Source organism: Muscardinus avellanarius (assembly GCF_963383645.1).
Source record: "Muscardinus avellanarius genome assembly, chromosome: 9".
Classification (NCBI taxonomy): domain Eukaryota; kingdom Metazoa; phylum Chordata; class Mammalia; order Rodentia; family Gliridae; genus Muscardinus; species Muscardinus avellanarius.
The window spans coordinates 47,731,153-47,752,295 of record NC_137795.1 but is presented as its reverse complement, the minus strand read 5'-3'; the positions used below and the strand labels follow the sequence as shown (position 1 = coordinate 47,752,295).

Genomic DNA, 21,143 nt, shown 5'->3' with positions numbered 1-21,143 from the left:
CCCTGTTTTTCATTCTTTATTTTGAAACCGGGTCTCACTGAGTTGCAGAGGGCCTCACTAAGTAGTTGAGGCTGTCTGCGAACCGCGATCCTCCAGGTCTCAGCCTCCAGAATGCTGGGATTACAAGCGTGAGCCACCACGCCCAGCATAGTCAATTTTCTCTTGTGATCCTCTGGCCAGTTTTTCACCCATTAAATAGTATACCATATCTTTATCAATTTAAAGCTCCTAATTAACACTGCATGAAACTGAGAAATACACAGCTACAAGAGATGGTCTGTGTCCTTATATTTCTAACACCCACAGTATCAAGATGGTATACACTTGAGTAATTATGATTTTCTCTAAAATAAATTAGTTAAAACCCAAATAAAAGTAGCTACCTTCACATGGAAAAACAGAGGCTGAGAAGTCAGTTTTATATATTTATTTATTTTGTAGTACTGTGGGTGGAACCCAGGGGCTTTTGTATCTACGGGCTATACTCCCAGACCTATTTTATACTTTATTTGGAAACAGGATCTCACTAAGTTGCTGAGAGCCTCACTTGGTAGCCAGGCTGGCTTCAGACCTGTGTAATTCTCCTGTTTCAGCCTCCCAAGTGCTGGGATTACAAGCGTGTATCACCACGCCCGGGGGAAAAGTCAGTTTTAGATGCTAAAGTTCATAACTTTACTAAGTCAACTGACTACGTTTACCTTATACTTATTTTACAGGGATGATATTTATTATTTTAAAAAATTAAGCATGGAATATGTTCAATAATGCTTCATGAACTGGATTTTCTGCATGAACAAATTTTCTAAATGAGTCTAGAAAACTAAAACTTTGTTCCATGGACATAGCAAGAAAATCTTAAACATGGGGTACGAGTACTATATCTGGAAGATACAGTATTTAATTTGAGCTTGTTCCAGAAAATCCAGAATATAAGGTCACGGTTTACATAGATTAATAAATGCAAATGAGACCTCGTCATCTTCATCAGTATCAAGGATCTGTGTTGTGATGGTGGAGGGTTATCCTTCACTATCTTCTTTATGTTAATGTTACCTGAAAGTAGAGGGGTAGCAGAACCACAGAGCTCAGCCTGCCTTGCCCTCTGAGGCAAGGCCAAAAGGTCCACAGGGCATGGTGAGCAGGGAAGTAAAAGCCTCAGGCTGTCACCTTCTAGCTATGTGAGCGAGCTCACCTCTCTCAACTCAGTTTCCTCATCTTTACAATGAGTTTATGTCTTTCTGGGTATGGTTGGAGTCTGAAGTTATGCCAGGCCAAGAGAACTTTGCTCTTATCAGAACACTTACTTAGTGATGTTTCTAAGCAGGTACCATGATCCATGTTAATTTATACATCCTTGACTTCCAACATCAATTAGAAATTGAAGAAGGTACAGAAAGAAATGCAAACAGTCTTGGAAATAACAGAGGTGTGCTGGGAAGTTTTGTGGGATGATTTTCCACTCTACTTTTAGCTGCCCAATGGTCATTTGAGCACTTCATGTACTAAAAATATTTGCTCACGAAAATGATTGAATTTGTAGAAATGCTGACAATACAGAGATATTTCTTGGCTCAATTTTGCTATGGATTTTTTTCATTTTCAAATATTTCAGAAATTCAGCTTTCAGCCATATAATCATATATTTGAATTTTTAAAGTTTTACTCTTTCTAAGCAAATAAAACTAATCTTTACCCAGGTGTTGAGGTTTCAGAGGCAGGCAGCCAGGTGGATGTTTTCAAGATGTGATTTTCTTCAGATTTAAGGTTAATGTTTGGCCTGATTTGATGCATCAGGCAGAAAGTAAGTTATCCATGGAAATTTAAATGTGTCACTAAAATATCTCCTGTAATTTTATTGTTTTTCACATGACCCAGACACAGCCTCTCAAATATTTTGTTTTTATACTTTTATTGGTGCATTATAGTCCCATGTCATAATGTAGTTCATCATGATATTGACATACGTGCACACAGCACTTGGCGGGCTTTTCTTGAGCTCCCTCCCCACTCTCCTTTCCCCATACAGCATATGGAGATAAATATTGGTATCCTCACATATGCACATAATGTCAGTGGACACGACTCCTTAATGCTCCTCTTCCCACCTCACCCTCCCCTAGACCAGCTGCCTGGTTCCACTGGAATTTCTCCACCATTACATAAAGCCACTCTAGTATCCCAATTATTTCCTAGCTTCTCTATATAAAAGAAAATATATGACCCTTTATTTTCTGTGACTGGCTAATCTCACATAACGTAATGTTCTCCAAGCCCATCTGTTTTCCTGCAAGTGATATAATTTTGTTCTTCTTGATTGCTGAGTAAAATTCCATTGTGTGCATATTCCATAATTTTATAATCCATTCATCTGTTGATAGACACCTGAGTTGGTGCCATAATTTGGCTATTATGAATTGTGCTGCTATAAACATGGATATGTACGTATCACTATAATATTCTGATTTTAGTGCCTCAAAAAAAAGACACCTAGGAGTAGTATAGCTTATGGTGGGTCCATTCCCAGTTTTCTAAGAATCTACTTATCTCCATAGTGGATGCACTAATTTGCAATACTACAAATAGAGTTCCTATTTCCCCACATCCTCGCCAACATATATTGTTGTTTGACTTTTTGATGCCTGCCATTCTGATTGGGGTTAGATGAAATCTCAGTGTAGTTTTGATTTGCATCTCCCTGAATGCTAATAATGTTGAACATTTTTTTCATGCATTTATTGGTAATTTGTGTTTCTTCTTTTGTTAAGTGTTTATTTATTTCAATTGCTCACTTCTTGATTGGGTTATTAGGATTCTTAACATTGTCTTTTAAGTACTTTGTATATTCTAGATATTATTATTATTCCTCTATCAGAGGAGTAGCTGGCACAGATTTCCTGTTCTGTAGGATCTCTCTTTAGACACTTGATGGTTTCCTTGATGAACAGAAATTTTTTAGTTTAATGTCATCCCATTTATTCTTATTTTAATTTTCTGAGCTTTGGTGGGGTCTTATTGAAGAAGTTTCTACCCGTGCCTATATGATAGAGTGTTGGACCTATGCACTTCTCTAGTAATTTCAAAGTCTTTAATCTAAATTCCAGGTCTTTGATCCATCCTGAGTTGACTCTTGTGCAGGGTTAAAGGTAGAGATTTAATTCCATTTTTCTACAAATGGATTTATAAATGAATGATTAGAGACTAAGGCAGGGAGATATCCAAAACAGACACCAGAGGATTTAAACACGTGTCTAGCCTTCTGTGTTTAATGTCTAATTTAGCAAAAGCAGAGGTGAGAGTGAAAAAGACCTCTACTGCCATGGCAATTTCATGCAGATCTTGAGAAAGCTCGATCAGGGGGTCTGCAACGGTGTAGATCCCCCATGAAGTATGTCTGGCATTTCTTTCTTCAAAAAAAATTATTTTAGGATTATTTGGATTAATATGTATAATTGGAATTTTATGTATAAACTTTATAACTAAAACTGATGGGGAGCGGCTTGTGAGAGACTCAGGCGGCAAAGATATCTTCCCAAGGATAAAAATATTGGGCCAAATATTAAGTTCAAACTGACCTTAGTTAGAGCCACTGTATACAATTAAGTTTGAGACAGCCTTGTGAAGTGAGACAAAATATATCATGTCCAGCACCCTTGCCCTAAACTTTATAACAAATAATAATTTTTACTGTCCTTGGCAATCCTGCTTGCATGACTATGCTCTTGCTTTTTGCCAAAAAATAAAGTATAAAAGTTGTAACAAATCCTGAATAAAATGGAGAAGTTCGAATCTGGATCGTGTGTCGTCTTCTCTCATCGGCCTCGGTTTTTCCCCCTCACCTTCACACGAACCCCGACTCTGCTAGGGCTGAACCCTGGCACTCTACCCAGATGAAAAAGAATTTAATGATGCTTCTAGATAGTATAAAATTATTAATAGTATGTTCATATTTGTTTGTATAATAATCATAATGTATAGAAATAAGTCTATAGGATTTACTTGGAAGAAAAGTTTGAAGATATTTATGGTAAGAATTTACTTTCTCAATGATAACAAAATAGAATATGGAAGAAAAATAGAGAAAAATAAGCTGGGTGTGGTGGTGCATACTTGTAATCCCAGTACTTGGGAGGCTGAGACAGTAGGATTGCAGGTTCGCAGCCAGCCTCTGCTACTTAGTGAGGTCCTCTGCAACTTAGTGAGACCCTGTTTCAAAATAAAGAATAAGAAATAAGGCTGGGAGTATAGCTCAGAGGTAGAATGCACCCGGGTTCCATTCCCAGTACTATGAAAATAAGAAAATTAAACAAAAATAATATAATAAAATAATATTAATAAGTAGAAAAATGTTTGCCCTCACCGGTGACAATCTATTTTCTAAAATTACTTTATTTGTGTGTGTGTGTGTGTGGTAATGGGAATGGAACCCAGGGTCATTTTACCTCTAAGATACACCCTCCAGCCCTATTTTATCTTTTTATTTTGAAACACAGTCTCACTAAGTTGCAGAGGGCTTTACTAATTTGCTGAGGATGTCCTCGAACCTGAAATCCTCCTGTCTTAGCCTCCTAAGTACTGGGATGACAGGCATGTGTGACTACACCTGGCTCTTAAAAAGACTTGTTTTTATTTTTGGCCAAATAACTAATACAGTATACATACAGAACTCTCATAATTAGGACAATTACTTAAAACATGGAAGCAAGCAAAATGTCCACAAATAAAAATCTGGCTAATATAGGAAAGCTATGTAATAGAATTCAATGTAGATTGATAGTTGGTGCGAAAGCATTCATAATATTAAGGTCTTCTTTATTTTAAAAAAGCTATATCAGAGATAGGTGCAGTAGTACATGCTTGTACTACCAGTACATGGGAGGCTGAGACAGGAGAATCGCTGATTCAAGACCAGCCTCAGCAACTTAGGCTTCCGCAACTTAGCAAAATTGTTCCCCCCCAAAAAAAAAAGATAAAATAAGTGTTGAGGGTCCAGCTCAGAGCTAGAATACGCTTGGATACTCTTGGGTTCAAACCACAGTACCTCAAAAAAAAAAAAAAAAAGCTAGACTAGAAACTAGAACCTTAATATTGTTTTTTTGTTTGTTTGCTTTTGGTACTGGGAATTGAACCCAGGGACATTCTACCTCTGAGCCATACCCCCAGCCCTATTTTATTTTTATTTTGAAATAGGGTCTTACTAGGTTGATGAGAATCTCACTACTTACTGAGGCTGTCCTAGAATCTGAACCTCCTGTCTCAGCTTCGTAAGCACTGGGATTACAAACATGTGCCACCATGCCCAGCTCGAGCCCCATTATTTGTAAAAGCTGAAATTGAATGCACATGTGTCTAGAGTGTATACTATACATAGATGTATATACTGTATATAGGTATATGTGTATATTATATATACATAGAGAGACTTAGACACACATGTATGTATATATATGTACAAGTATATGCCTTAGATACTGTTCTAAGTTCTGGCAGAGTAAAAATGTGCATATGCATGTATACTTGTCAGTGTGAATGCATGTTTCCACACAGACATAGGTATTTGCTTAGCAATGTTTTTAATTAAATAAGCATTGCTTTCATAATCAGAAAAATAATTTAAAACATACTTTAGAGGAAGTTTTATTTAATACTAAGTCTAAATGTGAAAAAATCTATTGTGGCATACATTTACCTAATATATACCACTAATTTGGTATATATTTAGTTAATATTATTCTTTTAAACTATTAATCTAAATTATAGTCTTTTTTTATTCAGCCCCAGTCAGGAGAAACAGAAATCTAAAAAAAAAATTTTTTTTCCTTGAAACTTTTTCCAAAACCCAAACTCAGAAATACAGAATGTCTAAAACAAAGAGCTGGTACTTAAATTTAAAAACTTACTAAAAAAGCTTGAGAGTTACCAAAATATAATATGGAATTGAAATTATAGATTAAATACTCTTTAAGGGAAAACTGTGATTCCTCTTAATACATACATACATACATATACATTATATACATATATATGTTTATAGATATACTTATATATTATATTGGTGGCAATATATGTGTGCTATATATAGGTAATATATATTGATAATATATAGATATATATTGGCAATATATATGTGTGTATATGTATATATATGTATATATGTGTGTGTATATATGCATATATACATACATATATATGTGTGTGTATGTGTGTATGTGTGTGTATATGTATACATATATATGTATATACATATATACATATATACATATATATACACATATATACATATATATACATATATACACATATATACATGTGTGTATATATATGTGTGTGTGTATATATATATATATATATATATATATATATATATATATATATATATATATATGGCACTGAGGATGGAACCCAGGATCATTCTGCCTCCAAGCTAACCACCAAACCTATTTTATTCTTTTTTTAATTTTGAAACAGGGTCTCATTAAGTGGTGGAGGTTCTCACTAAGTAGCTGAGGCTGGCCTCAAACCTGCGATCCTCCTGTCTCAGTTTCCCTAGTACTAGGATTACAAACGTGCACCCACCCACCTGGCTTCCTCTTGATATTCTGAGATCATCTGGTCATGCATCAAATGACTCACTGAGAAATCTCCCCTTGCCATATATTTGTATGAAATTTCTGATTGCACAACAAATTTGAGCTTTAACATATGAAATAAAAGAACTTGTGTCTTAAAAGCAAAATACAAAAATTTTAAATTGTGATTTTCCTATGATAACTTAGTGCAGTTATTTATACACTTAGTTTCCTTCAAAAGGCACCCATTTTTCCTTAAGTCCATAAATATTGCTTTCACTGCCAAAATCCAAAATCTTTAAACAGTACTTTAAACTCTTCTCCTATTTATAAGTTCTGTTGATATGTATAGATAATACAGGTTAAATTATTCATCTACAATAAATTTAAAACTCAAAACTCTATAAAACTATCTAATTCAACATATATATGTATATACTTTAGAGGAAGTTTTACTTAATATATATTTATATATGTAAATATATAAATATATATTTTTAAGAATACAGTGTGGCATTTATTATAAAGAGGAACTATCACATATTTCAACATTTCAGGCTTAAATACTAGCATTTTAAATTTTCCTATATTATTCTTATTTCTTTATCAAAGTATAAAATATTAATAGCATTTCATTTTAATATTAGAAAATAATGAATTCCATAGTTGGTATAATATTTAAAAGACTTGATGTTTTCACCTAAAATGAGCGTGGGTACATTTTTCTATACCACCTTTCTCTCCTCCACACAAAATCATTCCATGCCAAATCCCTTAAATGCCTCTTTTGAAGTTTAAAATTAATTCCCATGTTTTTTTCTTCTATAATCCTCCATCTTTCACAAAAGCAAAATATGCTTATACTTTTTAGAAATCAGATGGGATTCCAAATATCCTATGTGAGTATGTGCTACACTTTTATATACATTCACTCTCAAAAACCTATCAAAGAGTCTGATTCTCCTGTAATTCATAAGAACAAGGTTAAATTCACTTTACATGTCCATTCATGATGTGAAATCACTGTCTTAAGAATGTTCATCAAACTACACAGGATATCCATTTTGGTTCTAAGGGAAAGTCATTCTGAGCAGCAGTTTCACAACTAATGGCAAATGAATTCTTAATAATGAGGCACTTGATGTGTTATCCAGAACTAGAGTTGACAACAAAAGTACTTAGCGTCCCTTTCTAATAATCTAAGAGCAAGTAACTGATTGAGCACATATATTTTTCAAATTGGAAATGGAAACCTTAAAATATGATTATAAGCCCTTTTAATTTAAACATTTTGTATGGGAAATTAAAGTGTTTCATTGCTCTGTAATACACACACACACACACACACACACACACACACACACATGAATTGTAGACTGAACAGTGCTGCACTTTTTTAATATTGTCTGTTTCCGATAGAGATGTGTCTCAGGTTCTGCTCTTTTCTAAGTTCATCTTGTCCTTCCCATTACCAGTCATAACAGCAGATGTTGCATAATTAAAAACCTATCACTATAGACCCTTCCATCCCATCACTGACTAGGAAAATGAAGGCAGTTTATGAGTGTCCTTGTCTCCCTTCATCCACCTCTTCGTGGTTGACGTGTAGGCTTTAATGTGCATCCTTGCACCTCTCCTTCGGCAGGAAGCCCGTCTCTGGGGATCACTTGCAGAAAATAGGACATTGAGTCCATAATTAAAGTAATCTCTTCCCAGGCAGATGCTGCAGTTGGCTCTGTTATCACATATTACAAAAGGCATCTTGAGGGTTATAAAATGTGCAGCAAATAGCTTTGGAGATGAGAAACAGCAATTTTTCATCTAATTTTGATCCATAGACATGTAAGTACCGTATTGCTACTTTTTGGTTTTGAGCCAAGTAACTATTATGGTGCTGAGAAGAGCCGGGGAGTAACCAAAATTAAAGAATACTTTAGCTTTTATCCTCAAAGTGAGAAAAGCTCTTTTATAACCATCTTTGCACTTAGCAAATAAGGATGCCATCTCAAATCTTAGTATTAGTGCCTGCAGGCGGATTTAGAAGAAAGGCTTATGTGGCTTAGCTTTATAGCCATACTTTCAATATATTTGCTTAAGTTAAAACCAGGGTTTGATTAAGGGACCTTCCATCCTAGCTCCTTTGCAACTACAGTGCACATTTTTAATTAGAAGCCTTTTCACTGTTTATCTTTGCTATAAAATTTAGAACGTTGCTCTTTGAAATATATGTCATCCCAGATAACTAATATGCTTATAATATTCATAAGCCCTTCTATAAATACCATCAGAGAGAATAAATGGAAGAAATTTAACTAATACTTTCTGTTTCCAGCTTAGGACTTGTCAATGTTGGTAACCAAAACCTAACTTTGATGTTGCAAGGTGCTGCAATGGACATGGAATGTTTTTGTTTAATATGTATTTCTCAAATGCTAAAATGAGGCGACTTATCAATATATATTGACTTAACTTTTAAAATGTTATCTTAAAATTTCAAAAAATATATGGTTTAAACTTTTTATTTTTCCCAAATTAAAAATAATTCTAACACCATGCTTGGGAGGCAGAGACAGGAGGATCACGCAGGTTCGAAGCCAGCCTCACTGGCCTAAGAGACCCTGTTTCCAAATAAAAAATATAAATAAAATAGGTGTCTGGGAGTGTAGCCCAGAGGTAGAAGGGTTTCCAGGAACCCCATTACCACCAAAAAAATAATAATTCTAACAATATAGTTTTAGGTGAACTTGGACCATTCAATTTAAAAATACTCTTAATTTTAACAGTATTTTGCTGTTACTAATGACTGAATTTTGTATTAGTCTAGCATTCAAAAATGGAAAAATCTCATTTAACTTAATAAACAAGAGAAATATTTGTGTTCCAGTGTGTTTAAGCCTTCAGAATTAATATTTGTTAGAATTTATGCAATTTCCCTTGAATTATTACAGGAAATAACTTCAAATCAAAATTTTAATTTATTGCTGGGCGTGGTGGCACACGCTTGTAATCCCCGTGCTTGGGAGGCAGAGACAGGAGGATTGCGCATGTTCAAAGCCAGCCACGCTGGCTTAAGAGACCCTGTTTCCAAAAATAAATAAGTATAAAATAGGTCTGGGAGTGTAGCCCGAGGTACAAGGGCTTCCAGGAACCCCAGTACCACCAAAAAAAAATTAAGTTATTAATAGTTTTATTAAATTATCAAATTGGTATTTCTATAGCACCTAAAATATCATACTATAAAGCCATCTGTCACTAATGTATGCCTGGATATAAAAATAGCACAGTATAGGCTCTAATTCACAAAAATAATCTCTGACATAATCATGCATTTTTCACTTTTCATTTATTTATTCATTATTTATTTAAAATTAATACTAGTTTTGACTGACATCATAATTGTATTCATGTATGGGTTATAATGTGATTTTTTGTGTCTGTATACAATGCTGTCTGAATCAATTAAACTAATTAAAATATCCATCACCTTGTATATCACTTTTCATAATGAGACGTTTGAAATGTACCCAGTTATTTTGAAATATATAATACATAACTGCCGACTATACTTACTCACCCTACTGTGTAACAGATTTCAAAACCTATTCCTTCTTTCTGAAATTTGTACTCTTTGACCAACAACTTCCCCTTCCCTCCATTCCTATATCTCCCTCCAGCCTCGTAACCATTCTTACATACTCTCCATTTCATATTTCAGTGTTTTAGAATCTATATAGAGAGAGGTCAGGTGGCATGTATTCCTTTGTGCCTGGCTTATTAGTATAATTTTCTATAGATTCACTCATATCACAAATGACAGGATTCCTTTTTAAGGCTGGATAGTATTCCATTGTTTATATATATACTACATTTTTCCTATCCATTCATCCACTGATAAACACTTAGGTTGTTTCTACATCTTGACTATTTGAATAATATAATGAGTGTAGAAGAGTACAGATCCTCTGTCCACTGAAATCCCGATTTCAGTTCTTTGAATATATACCCAGAAGTGGGCATACCAGGTCATTTTGAGAAACTGCCAAACCATTTTGAACAATGGATGCAATAATTTAGATTCCCATCAACAATGTATAAGAATTCGCTGCATCCTCTTTATATTTTTCATATTTTTAACAAGTAATTTTAAAATTTTTTCATCCAAATAATTGTATGCTATTTGCAATTTAGATTTAAAAAAATATACTCAGTACTCTGTCACCTAAAAGGCAGTTTTCAGTTTTTCATGTTTCTTTCAGCTTTGCCTATTTGGCTTTTGTTTTGTTTTGTTTTGCTTTATTTTGTTTTGCGGTACTGTGGATAGAACCCAGGGACATTCTGCCCCTGAGCTACAATTCTAGCCCTATTTTTTATTCTTTATTTTGAAATAGAGTCTCACTGTGTTACAAAGGGCCTCACTAAGTAGCTGAGACTGTCCGCAAACCTGGATCCTCCTGTCTCAGCCTCCCAAATGCTGGGATTACAAGCATGAGCCACCATGCCCAGCTACAGCTTTGCCTATTTGCACGTCGTTTTGTTCTTAGGTACTTATTCTCTTATCCTAAATACTATTAATTTCTTTACCTATTTTTCATATATTAATGTAGCAACACTGACTTTAGGTTAGTACTTGCCTGTATGTCTTTTTCCATCTCTTCACCTTCAACATCTTTGTTCCACTATGTTTAGATTTGTTTCTTGGGAGCAATAAATTGCTAGGTTTTAAAATTTTCATTCTGAAAGTCACAGTGTTTCAACTAATAAATTTAACCTGTTTACATTTATTGGAATTAAGACTTATTTATATTATCTTATATTAAATTTTATACTTCTGTGATTTTAAATATTTTTCATTTTATTCTGATAGATTAAGTGTTCTTTAATCTTTACTTATCCCCTTTCAATTTTAGAAGTTTTGATTTTCTGTTCTTTGTATTTGTATTTTTAACAACCATTTTAATTAAATCTAAAACCTTCTTTCAAAATTTATAAAAGGACATTTAGTATCCTTTTTTTTCCTTTCATTTATACAGCAGTGTTGCTTAGTATATAGTTTTACACTGCCTTAAAATGCTACCTTAAAATAATTATCAGTGCATATTTTATAAGTTTATTTGCCTATCCAATGTCTATTTAGAGTTCTAAGATGTTTACCAATTTGTTTGCTCACCAGTATTTCTGCATCGTGCCATAAAATTTTTTGTATCCTATACTCTTCTTCTGAGTTTTTTTTTTAACTGAAGCATGAGATAAAACATGTGGCCTTTGACTTTCTGAGTATGGATCTTACTTTGCACAATAACTCTCCAGTTCTATCCACTGTCCTGCAAATGACATAATTTTGTTCTTCTTTATGGCTAAGTATAACTCCACTGTATTTACATACCACATTTTCTTCATTCCTCGGTTGAGGTACACCTATGTTGGTTCCATAGCTCAGGTGTTGTGGACTGTGTTACCATAAACATGGATATACATGTAACACCATAGAAGTCTGACTTTAGTTCTTTTGGAAAGATACCTAGGAGTGGTATAGCTGGGTCTTATGGTAGCTCCATGTCTAGTCTTTTCAGTAACCTCCACACTACTCTCCACAATGGTTGTACTAATTTATAATCCTACCAACAGTGTAATAATCACTCCTTTCCCCCCACATTCTCACCAGCATTTACTACTGTACAAACATATTTTAATATGTTTGAAACTATCACAGACATACATGTGTCTATGCTCTTGTTTTAAGCATTTCCCAAGTTACTAGACTATCTTCATAAAAACTATTTTACAAGTGCCAAAGGACAGTAGTATAGGATGATGGCTAAAACAAGTACTAGATCAAATAAGACTTATCTCTGTGAGCTTTTCAAGCAATTCCTTCAGTGATTTGGGGAGAGTAAAAGAACTTAGGTGGCCTGGTTACACAGGTGCTCAGAAAACAGAAGTTGCTATTTTTGCAACTACTCCTGCTACTGCTAATACTACAATGATTAGTGTCATAATAAAATGGTATTTTAAATTTATCATTCTCATATTAATGATTAGCCTTTTATACAACCTAATTTTAAGTATGAAGCATATGACAGTAAGTTTCCATGGGGCAAGAGCATATTTGAAAAAGTACAGAACCTAAAACATTGTGACTGAGGGTAGGAGGGGATTGGCAGATGGGAGCAGGAACTGAAGTCTACCAGTGGGTACAGGATAAGATCCTTAGCACAAGGCCGCCAAGGAGTGAGCACTAAGTCCAGAGCACTGTAAGAGAAGGCGACCAGAGGCCACTCTCACCCCTAGCGTACCAGTGCCCACAGTTGTCACGCTTAGCTGGCCAACGCCTACAGTTGTGGTTGAAGACCATAGAAACTGCTTTACTAACAAAGAAAACAAAAATGAAAGAAAGCAAAAATTATCAATTAGACAATGAGCTTTTTGTATAAAAATGCTCTACATGATGATTAGAAGACATGAAAGTGGAAGTTTCCAGGACAATTGCAAAGGCTAGTTTTGTTTCCTTCTACATTTCCTTTGAAGTATGTGGTTACCTTCTATAAATACCAAGGTAATATAAGATGAAAACATAACTCAAATGATTCTCTAAATATTAGAACTTTCTGTAGTGGTGAAAACGTCCTAAAACTCTACTACCGATATAATAGTCCTCAGACCCTATGTTGCTACTGAGAACTTGAAATGTGCCCACTATTGCTGAGAAACTAAATTTTTTTTATTTTTACCTAATCTTAACTAATTCAATAAAAAGCTACACGTAGCTCATAGTTGCTATATAAGAACATACAATTTCAAACACATTTTAGAATATATGTGTATGTATATGTGTATATGTATGTATACACATTCCAAATTTGGATATATATATATATATATATATATACATATATATATATATCCCCAAATAAGTCATTGAGAACAAAATACATTTTAAAAAAATCGTATCTGGCTGGGCATGGTGGCACACACTTGCATCCCCGCGCTTGGGAGGCGGAGACAAGAGGATTGTGCAGGTTCGAAGCCAGCCCCGCTGGCTTAAGAGACCCTGTTCCCAAATATAAAAAAAAAAATAGGTCTGGGAGTGTAGCCCAGAGGTAGAAGGGCTTCCAGGAACCCCAGTACCACCAAAAAAAAAATCGTATCTGGAGAAAACAGTCAAAATTTTATATCTGTAATAATGCCTTTATATTCAAATATTTTACTAAGAGTTTAATAATATACTACTGATATCACATACTACCCAAGTGACTATATTGGCAACCATGGAGTTGTTGCTGCCATGGGGAAAAATTATTCACCTGTTTCTCAGATGTCATTATCATCTCTACTTTTTTTACTATGTAGTCAGTGTGGGGGGTAGGAGGGGTGGGGCACCCACACTTAAGGCTTCTAGAGCTGGTTAAAACAATTCTAGTAACAGAAATAACAAAAAGCTCTACCCATATCTCATGTAGAGCATTTCTGTTAAGATTCAGATAACTTCTCAGAATTGTTAACACATAAGAATTACTAACTTTGGTCTTCTTCCTTTTTAAATGTTCCCTGTGGTTTCAAGTAAGAAGTGCAAAGTGCAGTAGTAACCCCGCCTAACTAGACCACAAGGCCTTGTAACAAGGGGCTTCTTGTGGCTTCCAAGCCTCGGTCCATTTACTTAAGTGCTCTCTAAACATTCTCACACCATCACAGGAAAGAAAAAGAAAAAGAAAAAAAATGGACTTTTTTTTGCATTTTTGTGATTCTAGATTTAACATTAGAATAAACCACTCTTTCTGTCTAAAAAGATAAAAAGCAGAGTTTTTTTTTTTTAAGAAACTGAGATGTGCTTTCCTAGAAGCACAATCATCTTTAAACCCAGGTTAAAAACATGTTATTACAGAAATAGAAAAATCTCCCACTGAAAATCATCCCACTTTTCCACTGGTCTCATAATTTTGATGTAAAGAAAAGCATCCCAGTAGAGAGTCCAGCTGACTGCCCTGTAGAAACAGTGCTGTTTACGCTGTGACTTTTTGCAAAACTGAAGAACAGACACAGGAAAGGAGAAAGGAGAGTGGGAAAAATGAAGGGAATGGTATTGTCTTTTAAATACTTTTTAATTTTCTATAATATATTATATCATTAATATAACAAAAACAATTTATTCATGCCTTCTTGGAGACTGATAGAAATGTTTTATCTCAACCATACTCACTCAAATTAAACATTAAATCCCCTGGAAACATCCTGGCTTCATTTGTCAAAGGGTAGATACATAAGAACACACTTTAGTCCCTGAATTTAGAGTTTCCCGTCGAAGCTTAATTGGCTATGTAACTCTGATGAAGACCAGAGGCCTGTGGGAAAGTGAGAACTATCCATTAGGCTCCTAGCCATTTACCTTAAGAAGAGATAATATATTTTTAATCCTGTCACTCAAAGATATGTTTTTGAGCAGCACTAACATATTTGTCTTGTATTCGAAAATGTCTTTAAGAAGAAAAAAAAAACTAGACCATTAGAAAAAAAAAAGCAGTATTGTAATTTAGGAAATATAAAATTCTTCCTTCATAAAATGGCATATCTGACTTTATCTCAAAGTGTGAATATAATCATTTCAGACTTACACAAGAAGTAATTTATTTTTGTGTCTATATATAATCTTGAAAGTAAAATAGAGCTTGTAGGTATCCAACATTGGCGCCCTTATCTGTAGGTCTGAATGCACTCCTAGTAGGCACACTCGTGGGGGCGGTGTCCCTGATCTTATTCCAAATATTTAAGTAACAAGGCAAATACATCTGTGATGTTTTCTTCTGATGGATGGAACTTAATGGGCAACTACATTATATTTCCTGAAGAATTCCCCAGACAGGCTGAAATGGCTCTCATCAAAAATTAAAGGCACCTGAGATACACTCAAGACAGCACTTCATAGCTCCGCATTTGTAGTATTTCAGGCCTGTCAGGTGTTCAGAAACTGCTAGTATCTTCAATTTTTCCCCCATTTTATTTTGTCTTCTTGTTTAGTGCACTTTACCAAAATAATTTCTCATTTAAACCACACAAAGCTCAAATATGGTCCTCCTGTGTTCCTCTTGGCTGACCTGAGTACATTCTTTATCAATGTTCAGGATCTTAAATGAAACGTTGCTTAGCTCATTCTGTTGTAAGTATCAGTGTCTCTTGATATTTGAATGAATTAAATTGCTGTATCTCACACTGAGACAGGTTTCAAAATAAATAGAAAAACACATGTTGGCCACTTTCAAAAGAGATTCTGATGTCACACTGATTCTTTTTTTTTTTTTTGTACGGAAGATAAACTCAAAGGCATTCTACATCTGAGCTGCACCCCAAGTCCTATGTATTTTTTTTTAAATAAGGTCTTAGTAAGTTGCTGAGGCCTCACTAAGCTGCTGAGGCTGACTCAGGATCGCCAGGTTTGATAGATATATATAATAGGTCTGGGGGTGTAGTGCGGAGGTAGAAGGGTTTTCAGGAACCCCAGTACCACCAAAAAAAAAAAGTATAAATGTTATCAACGGTTATTATAAAAGTAATAGTAAAATTATTTTAGCCGGGCGTGGTGGCGCACACTTGTAATCCCCGCGCTTGGGAGGCAGAGACAGGAGGATCGCGCAGGTTCGAAGCCAGCCGCGCGCGCTGGCTTAGGAGACCCTGTTTCCAAATAAAAATGTAAAAATAGGTCTGGGAGTGTAGCCCGGAGGTAGAAGGGCTTCCAGGAACCCCAGTACCACCAAAAAAAAAAAATTATTTTAGTCTATTTTGTCCATTTCAATGTGTAAAGCCAACATTTTATCCTCAGAACATCCTCATATGCTCTCGCTCTCTCTCTCTCTCTCTCTCCCTCTCTCTCTCTCTCTCCCTCCCTCCCTCTCCCTCTTTCTCTCTTTCTCTATTTTTAACATGAATGGCAGTAACAACCCAAGTGAGTATGTGACTAAGTGTTTTTCCTATAAAACATGGTTCATTCAGACAACATGCTACTTACTCTTCCTTGGGAATGGCACATATAGTATATTATACAATGATCTTGAATTTCAATTCAAATGTTCTATAATTATTAGTATAAAATTTTTTAAAGAATGTTGAATATGTAACTTGGTTTTAAAATAAAGGAGTTTGCATAATACATTGGCTATACTGAGATTACAAAACTATACCCACAGTGTCAATTCAATTGCCAGCTTTGGAAAGAACAGGTCCATGGTAAATGATAAATGTCAGTTGCCGAATATCTTCAAGCCCAACATACCATACATTTTAAGACATTAAGTAATAAAATAAATGCTTCCAATTATAATCATGGTGTCATCAAATATCAAATACAGCCCAATTCAGAGAGTCTTCTATTCTTCAGATATATATATATACAAATATATATCTGTATTTTAGAATTAGTAAAATGTTATTAGCTATTAAGAAATATTTATCAAGAAAGTTCTATTACCTACAGTTTAGTGTTTAGAAACTACTAGGTTTAGTCCCTGACCTTAGTGAGATTTAAAATCCAATTAGAAAAAGAAAACAAATGTGAAATTAAATAACAATAAGACAAAGGATTAATATCCAGAATATGTAAAGAATGCAACAAAACATCAAAATAAATAACCCAATCAATAAATGGAAAAATGAGCTGAATAGATACTTCTCAAAGAAGTACAAATGGCCAAAAACTATGAAAAATATTGAACATTTTTAATCATTAGGGACATGGAAATCAAGATTATACTGCAGTTCCATCTCACCCCAGTAATCAAGAACACAAATAACAACAGATATGGTGAGGATGTGGGGTCAATAAGGACCCTTATATACTCTTTTGGGAAATGTAAATTAGTATAGCCACTATGGAAAAACATATGGAGGTTCCTCAAAAAACTAAAACTAGAACTACCTTATGATCTAACTATACCACTCCCCTTTGGTTTAAATTTGAAGCAATCAAAATCAGAATACTTTAGAGATACAGGCATACTCATGTTTATCATGACATAATTCATAATGGCCAAGGTATAGAATCAGCCTAGGCATCCATGAATAAATGAATGGACTAAAACGTGTATATATAAACAACGAAGTATTGTTCAGTCATAAGGAAAAAAGAAATTATGTGATTTGTAGGAAAATGGATGGAACTGGAGATCACCATATTCAACACAATAAACCAGATTCAGAAAGACAAGTTCCACATGTTTTCTCTCATATGTGGAATATGGGGGGGTGACAAGAAAGTAGAATGGAGACTGTTAAAGAAGAGGAGGAGGTCTAGGCTGGTAGAGGAGTAGTAAGGGAGGGTAACAGGGTGACAGAAATGGTCAAAATAAGTTATATGTACGCATGAATATGCCATGATAGAATACAATATTCAGCATACTTAATATGTACCAATAAAAAAGAATTCTTCCTACCTCAATAAATGAAAACTTTAATTTCTGAAGTTAATCATAAAAGATAGACTCATGGTATATGGTATATTTACCTTCAAGTAGCATAGGTTTTTGTGTTATTTTGATTTTGTTTAATGAAATTAATGTTGATTACTAGAAATCACCTTCAAGTATTGCTAGACATATACTAATTACAGATACTAACACTTGGATGTAGTTCTAGTAAATAAACAAAAGCATCTTGCCACATAAGCAGCAGCTACTGTAAGCCAGGCATGGTGGCATATGTATATAATCCCAGGGCTTGAGAGGCTGAGATGGGCAGATAACAGGTTTGAGGCCCGCCTCAGAAACTTAGTGAGACTCTCAGTAACTTAGAACCATCTTCCAAATTAAAAGGGCTGTGGGTATACCTTTAAGAAGAATGCCAATTTCCAGTACAAAAGGAAAGAGGATGATGAGGAGGGGCTGATGTATATAACATTCGACAATGTCATGCTTATGATTAAGGGGCTTAACTATCTATTAAGAATGATAGAAAGTAAGAGTCACATCTTCTAATTTTTACTGAGAAATACAGGTGAGTGTGAATTTCTTTTAGCCTGAAAAAATTACTTCTGACCAAATAGTATTTTTCTGACAAACTAATAAGAAAATGCTGATTAGAGTTAAGATTTAAAGTGCCCAAAGTGAAATCACAGGTGATCAAATATTATTTTTGAGCAAATTCAATTAAAAATATAAGTTTTTTGGAAGCAAGCAGTTCTGTATTGCTGATTTTAAAAAAGTTTTGACCTCTTTTGACACCAAAATTAATAGCTTAAATTAAGGTCAAACCTATTCAAATCTATCAAAATAATGTTTTAGAATAATTTTCCAATTGAATCTTCCTGAAAAGTTGTAAGTGTTCTTTCTGTCGCTGTCACAGACACTTTGGGTACTTACATGAAATTCACGCAGCCTGTGCCCGCCGGGGGAGCGATCCAGACGAAGCTGAGGTTGGTCGTGGGCAGATGACTCACATGAGAGGCCACCACACTGCACATAAACTGGTTACCAAACTGGTGGTCAGACATAATCCCTGAAAGACAGAAAGGAAAGAAAGCTGTTACCATGACAACAAAACAGAGCCCTTCTTATCACGGCAGAACAATATTTCTGGATGTTTTATTTTTCCTATAATTTTACTGGTGCATTATAATTATACATCACAGTGAGGTTCAAAGTACGTGCACTTTATCATGCGCTTTATGTTCAAACATTCATGGACTTTATCACTTGGCGTATTTCCCTCCACATTGTCTTTTATGTTAAGATCTATGATCCCATTTGGCTTCCGTATATGTTATATAATTTTCTTCTTTTCATTTCTGGAGGAGAATTAATCATTTAAAACATTATTGATAAGGATGACCTACTAAAATCATTGCTATCCTAAGTGCTCGGCTTTGATTCTGTTGATAGATCTAGATCTTTGCTATCAACAAAAGACACCAGGATGGACCTAGAGTTGAACAAGCTTGAGTTTCTGGGAACTGACTGCAACACAAAGATCAAAACTCCAAGGATATAAAAAATCAAGAATGGACCCTAATATAAATATGGACTTGGGACGATAATGGTATGTCCATATAGGTTCATTGATTCTAACAAATATACCACAATAGGACAGAATGTGTACAGTAGAGAGTTCTTTCTAATGTGTGGAGACAGGGGAACCCTCTGTACTTCTCAGTTTTGTTGAAAACCTAAAACTTCTCTAAAAAAAATAAATGTTATTAATGAAAAAACTAATAAAAACACTGCCAAGAGCGGGAACTTAAATCTAAAAGTTCTCTCATTTATTGGCTTTGTATCCTTGGGCAAATGATTTATTCTTTCTGCCATCTAGTTCGCTTCTCTGTGAAGTGGAAATACTATTCCCCTATATCTTAAAACCTGTTGTGAGACTTATATGAACTTATATGACCCAATGCACACAACAACACCTGGTAGAGTATCTATTAACTGTAGGCTCTCAATAAATACTAATTTTCTTCTTGTCCACCAGAGTGATCTTCCTAAAATATGATTCTATTAACACCATTTCCCTACAAGAAAATTCTCAGTGACCTTATATTATCTATATCTGCATTGTACAAAATAGTAGCTATTAACCATTGTGGTTATTTAAATATACATTAATCCGATTTAGATAAAATTAAATATTCATGTCTTTAGTTACACCGTCTGCATTTTGAGTACTCTTTAGCCAGCCGCATGTGGCTAGTGGATGCCACAGTGGACAGCAGAGACTAGAATGTTTCCATCATCACAGGACTCTTTATTGGACGGTGCTGGTCCATAGGTTAAAATTAGACCCTGTGAGTCGGCCTCATGCCTCTTTTTTAACCTCAACTTTGGTGCTTCCGGCCTATCCCCTTGCACTTTACACAGCCCAGGACCAAATGCATCCTTCTCCACCTGGGCACAAACTGGACCCGCTAACTAAAATACTCTCTCCCCAGCTGCTCTCAACCACCCAACAGATCCTACACTAGGATTTAACTCATTTTCCTTTTTGTTGAGCCACTCCTGTCCACCTCCAAGTAAACTCAGGTCATCCTTCCCGAGTTTCTGGCTGGATGTTTACTTGACTCCAACATAGCTCTCAGCCCAAGGCACTTTGAGTATTTCGCTCTTTTATCTTTTAACACTTATAAATTTCCTTAAAAGCACAAATCAGGTCTACTAGTCTACCTTGTTCTAGCATCTAGCTGTCAGTGCATTAGTCAATATGTTATTCACAGATATCCCTGGGCTTTGCCCTCATGCTTTAAAACTCCTTCACAATCCTCAAGATCCAAAAGAAGAAAATCTCCTATATTTTCTTTCTACGAGTCTGTTTTATCATTACATCTTTAATACTTCTGAGTTTTAATTTTTGTGTGATACAGATAAGCGTTTAACTTCTCTCCCCTAAATTGTTCTCGGTTTCATTGTTTTCCCCCTGAAGCCATGAATGAGTTATCTAATTAACATAGATCAGATACATTTGTGTCTTTCGCCAATGTCAGAATTGGCAGAATGACAATAAATTCACAAGCAACGCCACTTGCATTGGCTTTAGTTCACCCAAAATACTCAAGGTTCACTTGGTGTCACAACCAAGGCAATCACAAATTTTTTCATTCCAATGCAATCT

The 21,143-nt window shown here is 34.9% G+C and overlaps 1 protein-coding gene across 1 annotated transcript in view; it reads right to left on the bottom strand.

The window, feature by feature from the left end:
* Positions 1–21,143, bottom strand: part of RELN (reelin) — a gene marked incomplete at both ends in the record, with an annotated part of 510,757 nt that overhangs the window by 341,836 nt on the left and 147,778 nt on the right. Inside the window, one exon of the mRNA XM_080701477.1 lies at positions 18,905–19,040. Coding sequence (XP_080557603.1) covers positions 18,905–19,040 — 136 coding nt within the window. The remainder of the gene's footprint in view (positions 1–18,904; positions 19,041–21,143) is intronic.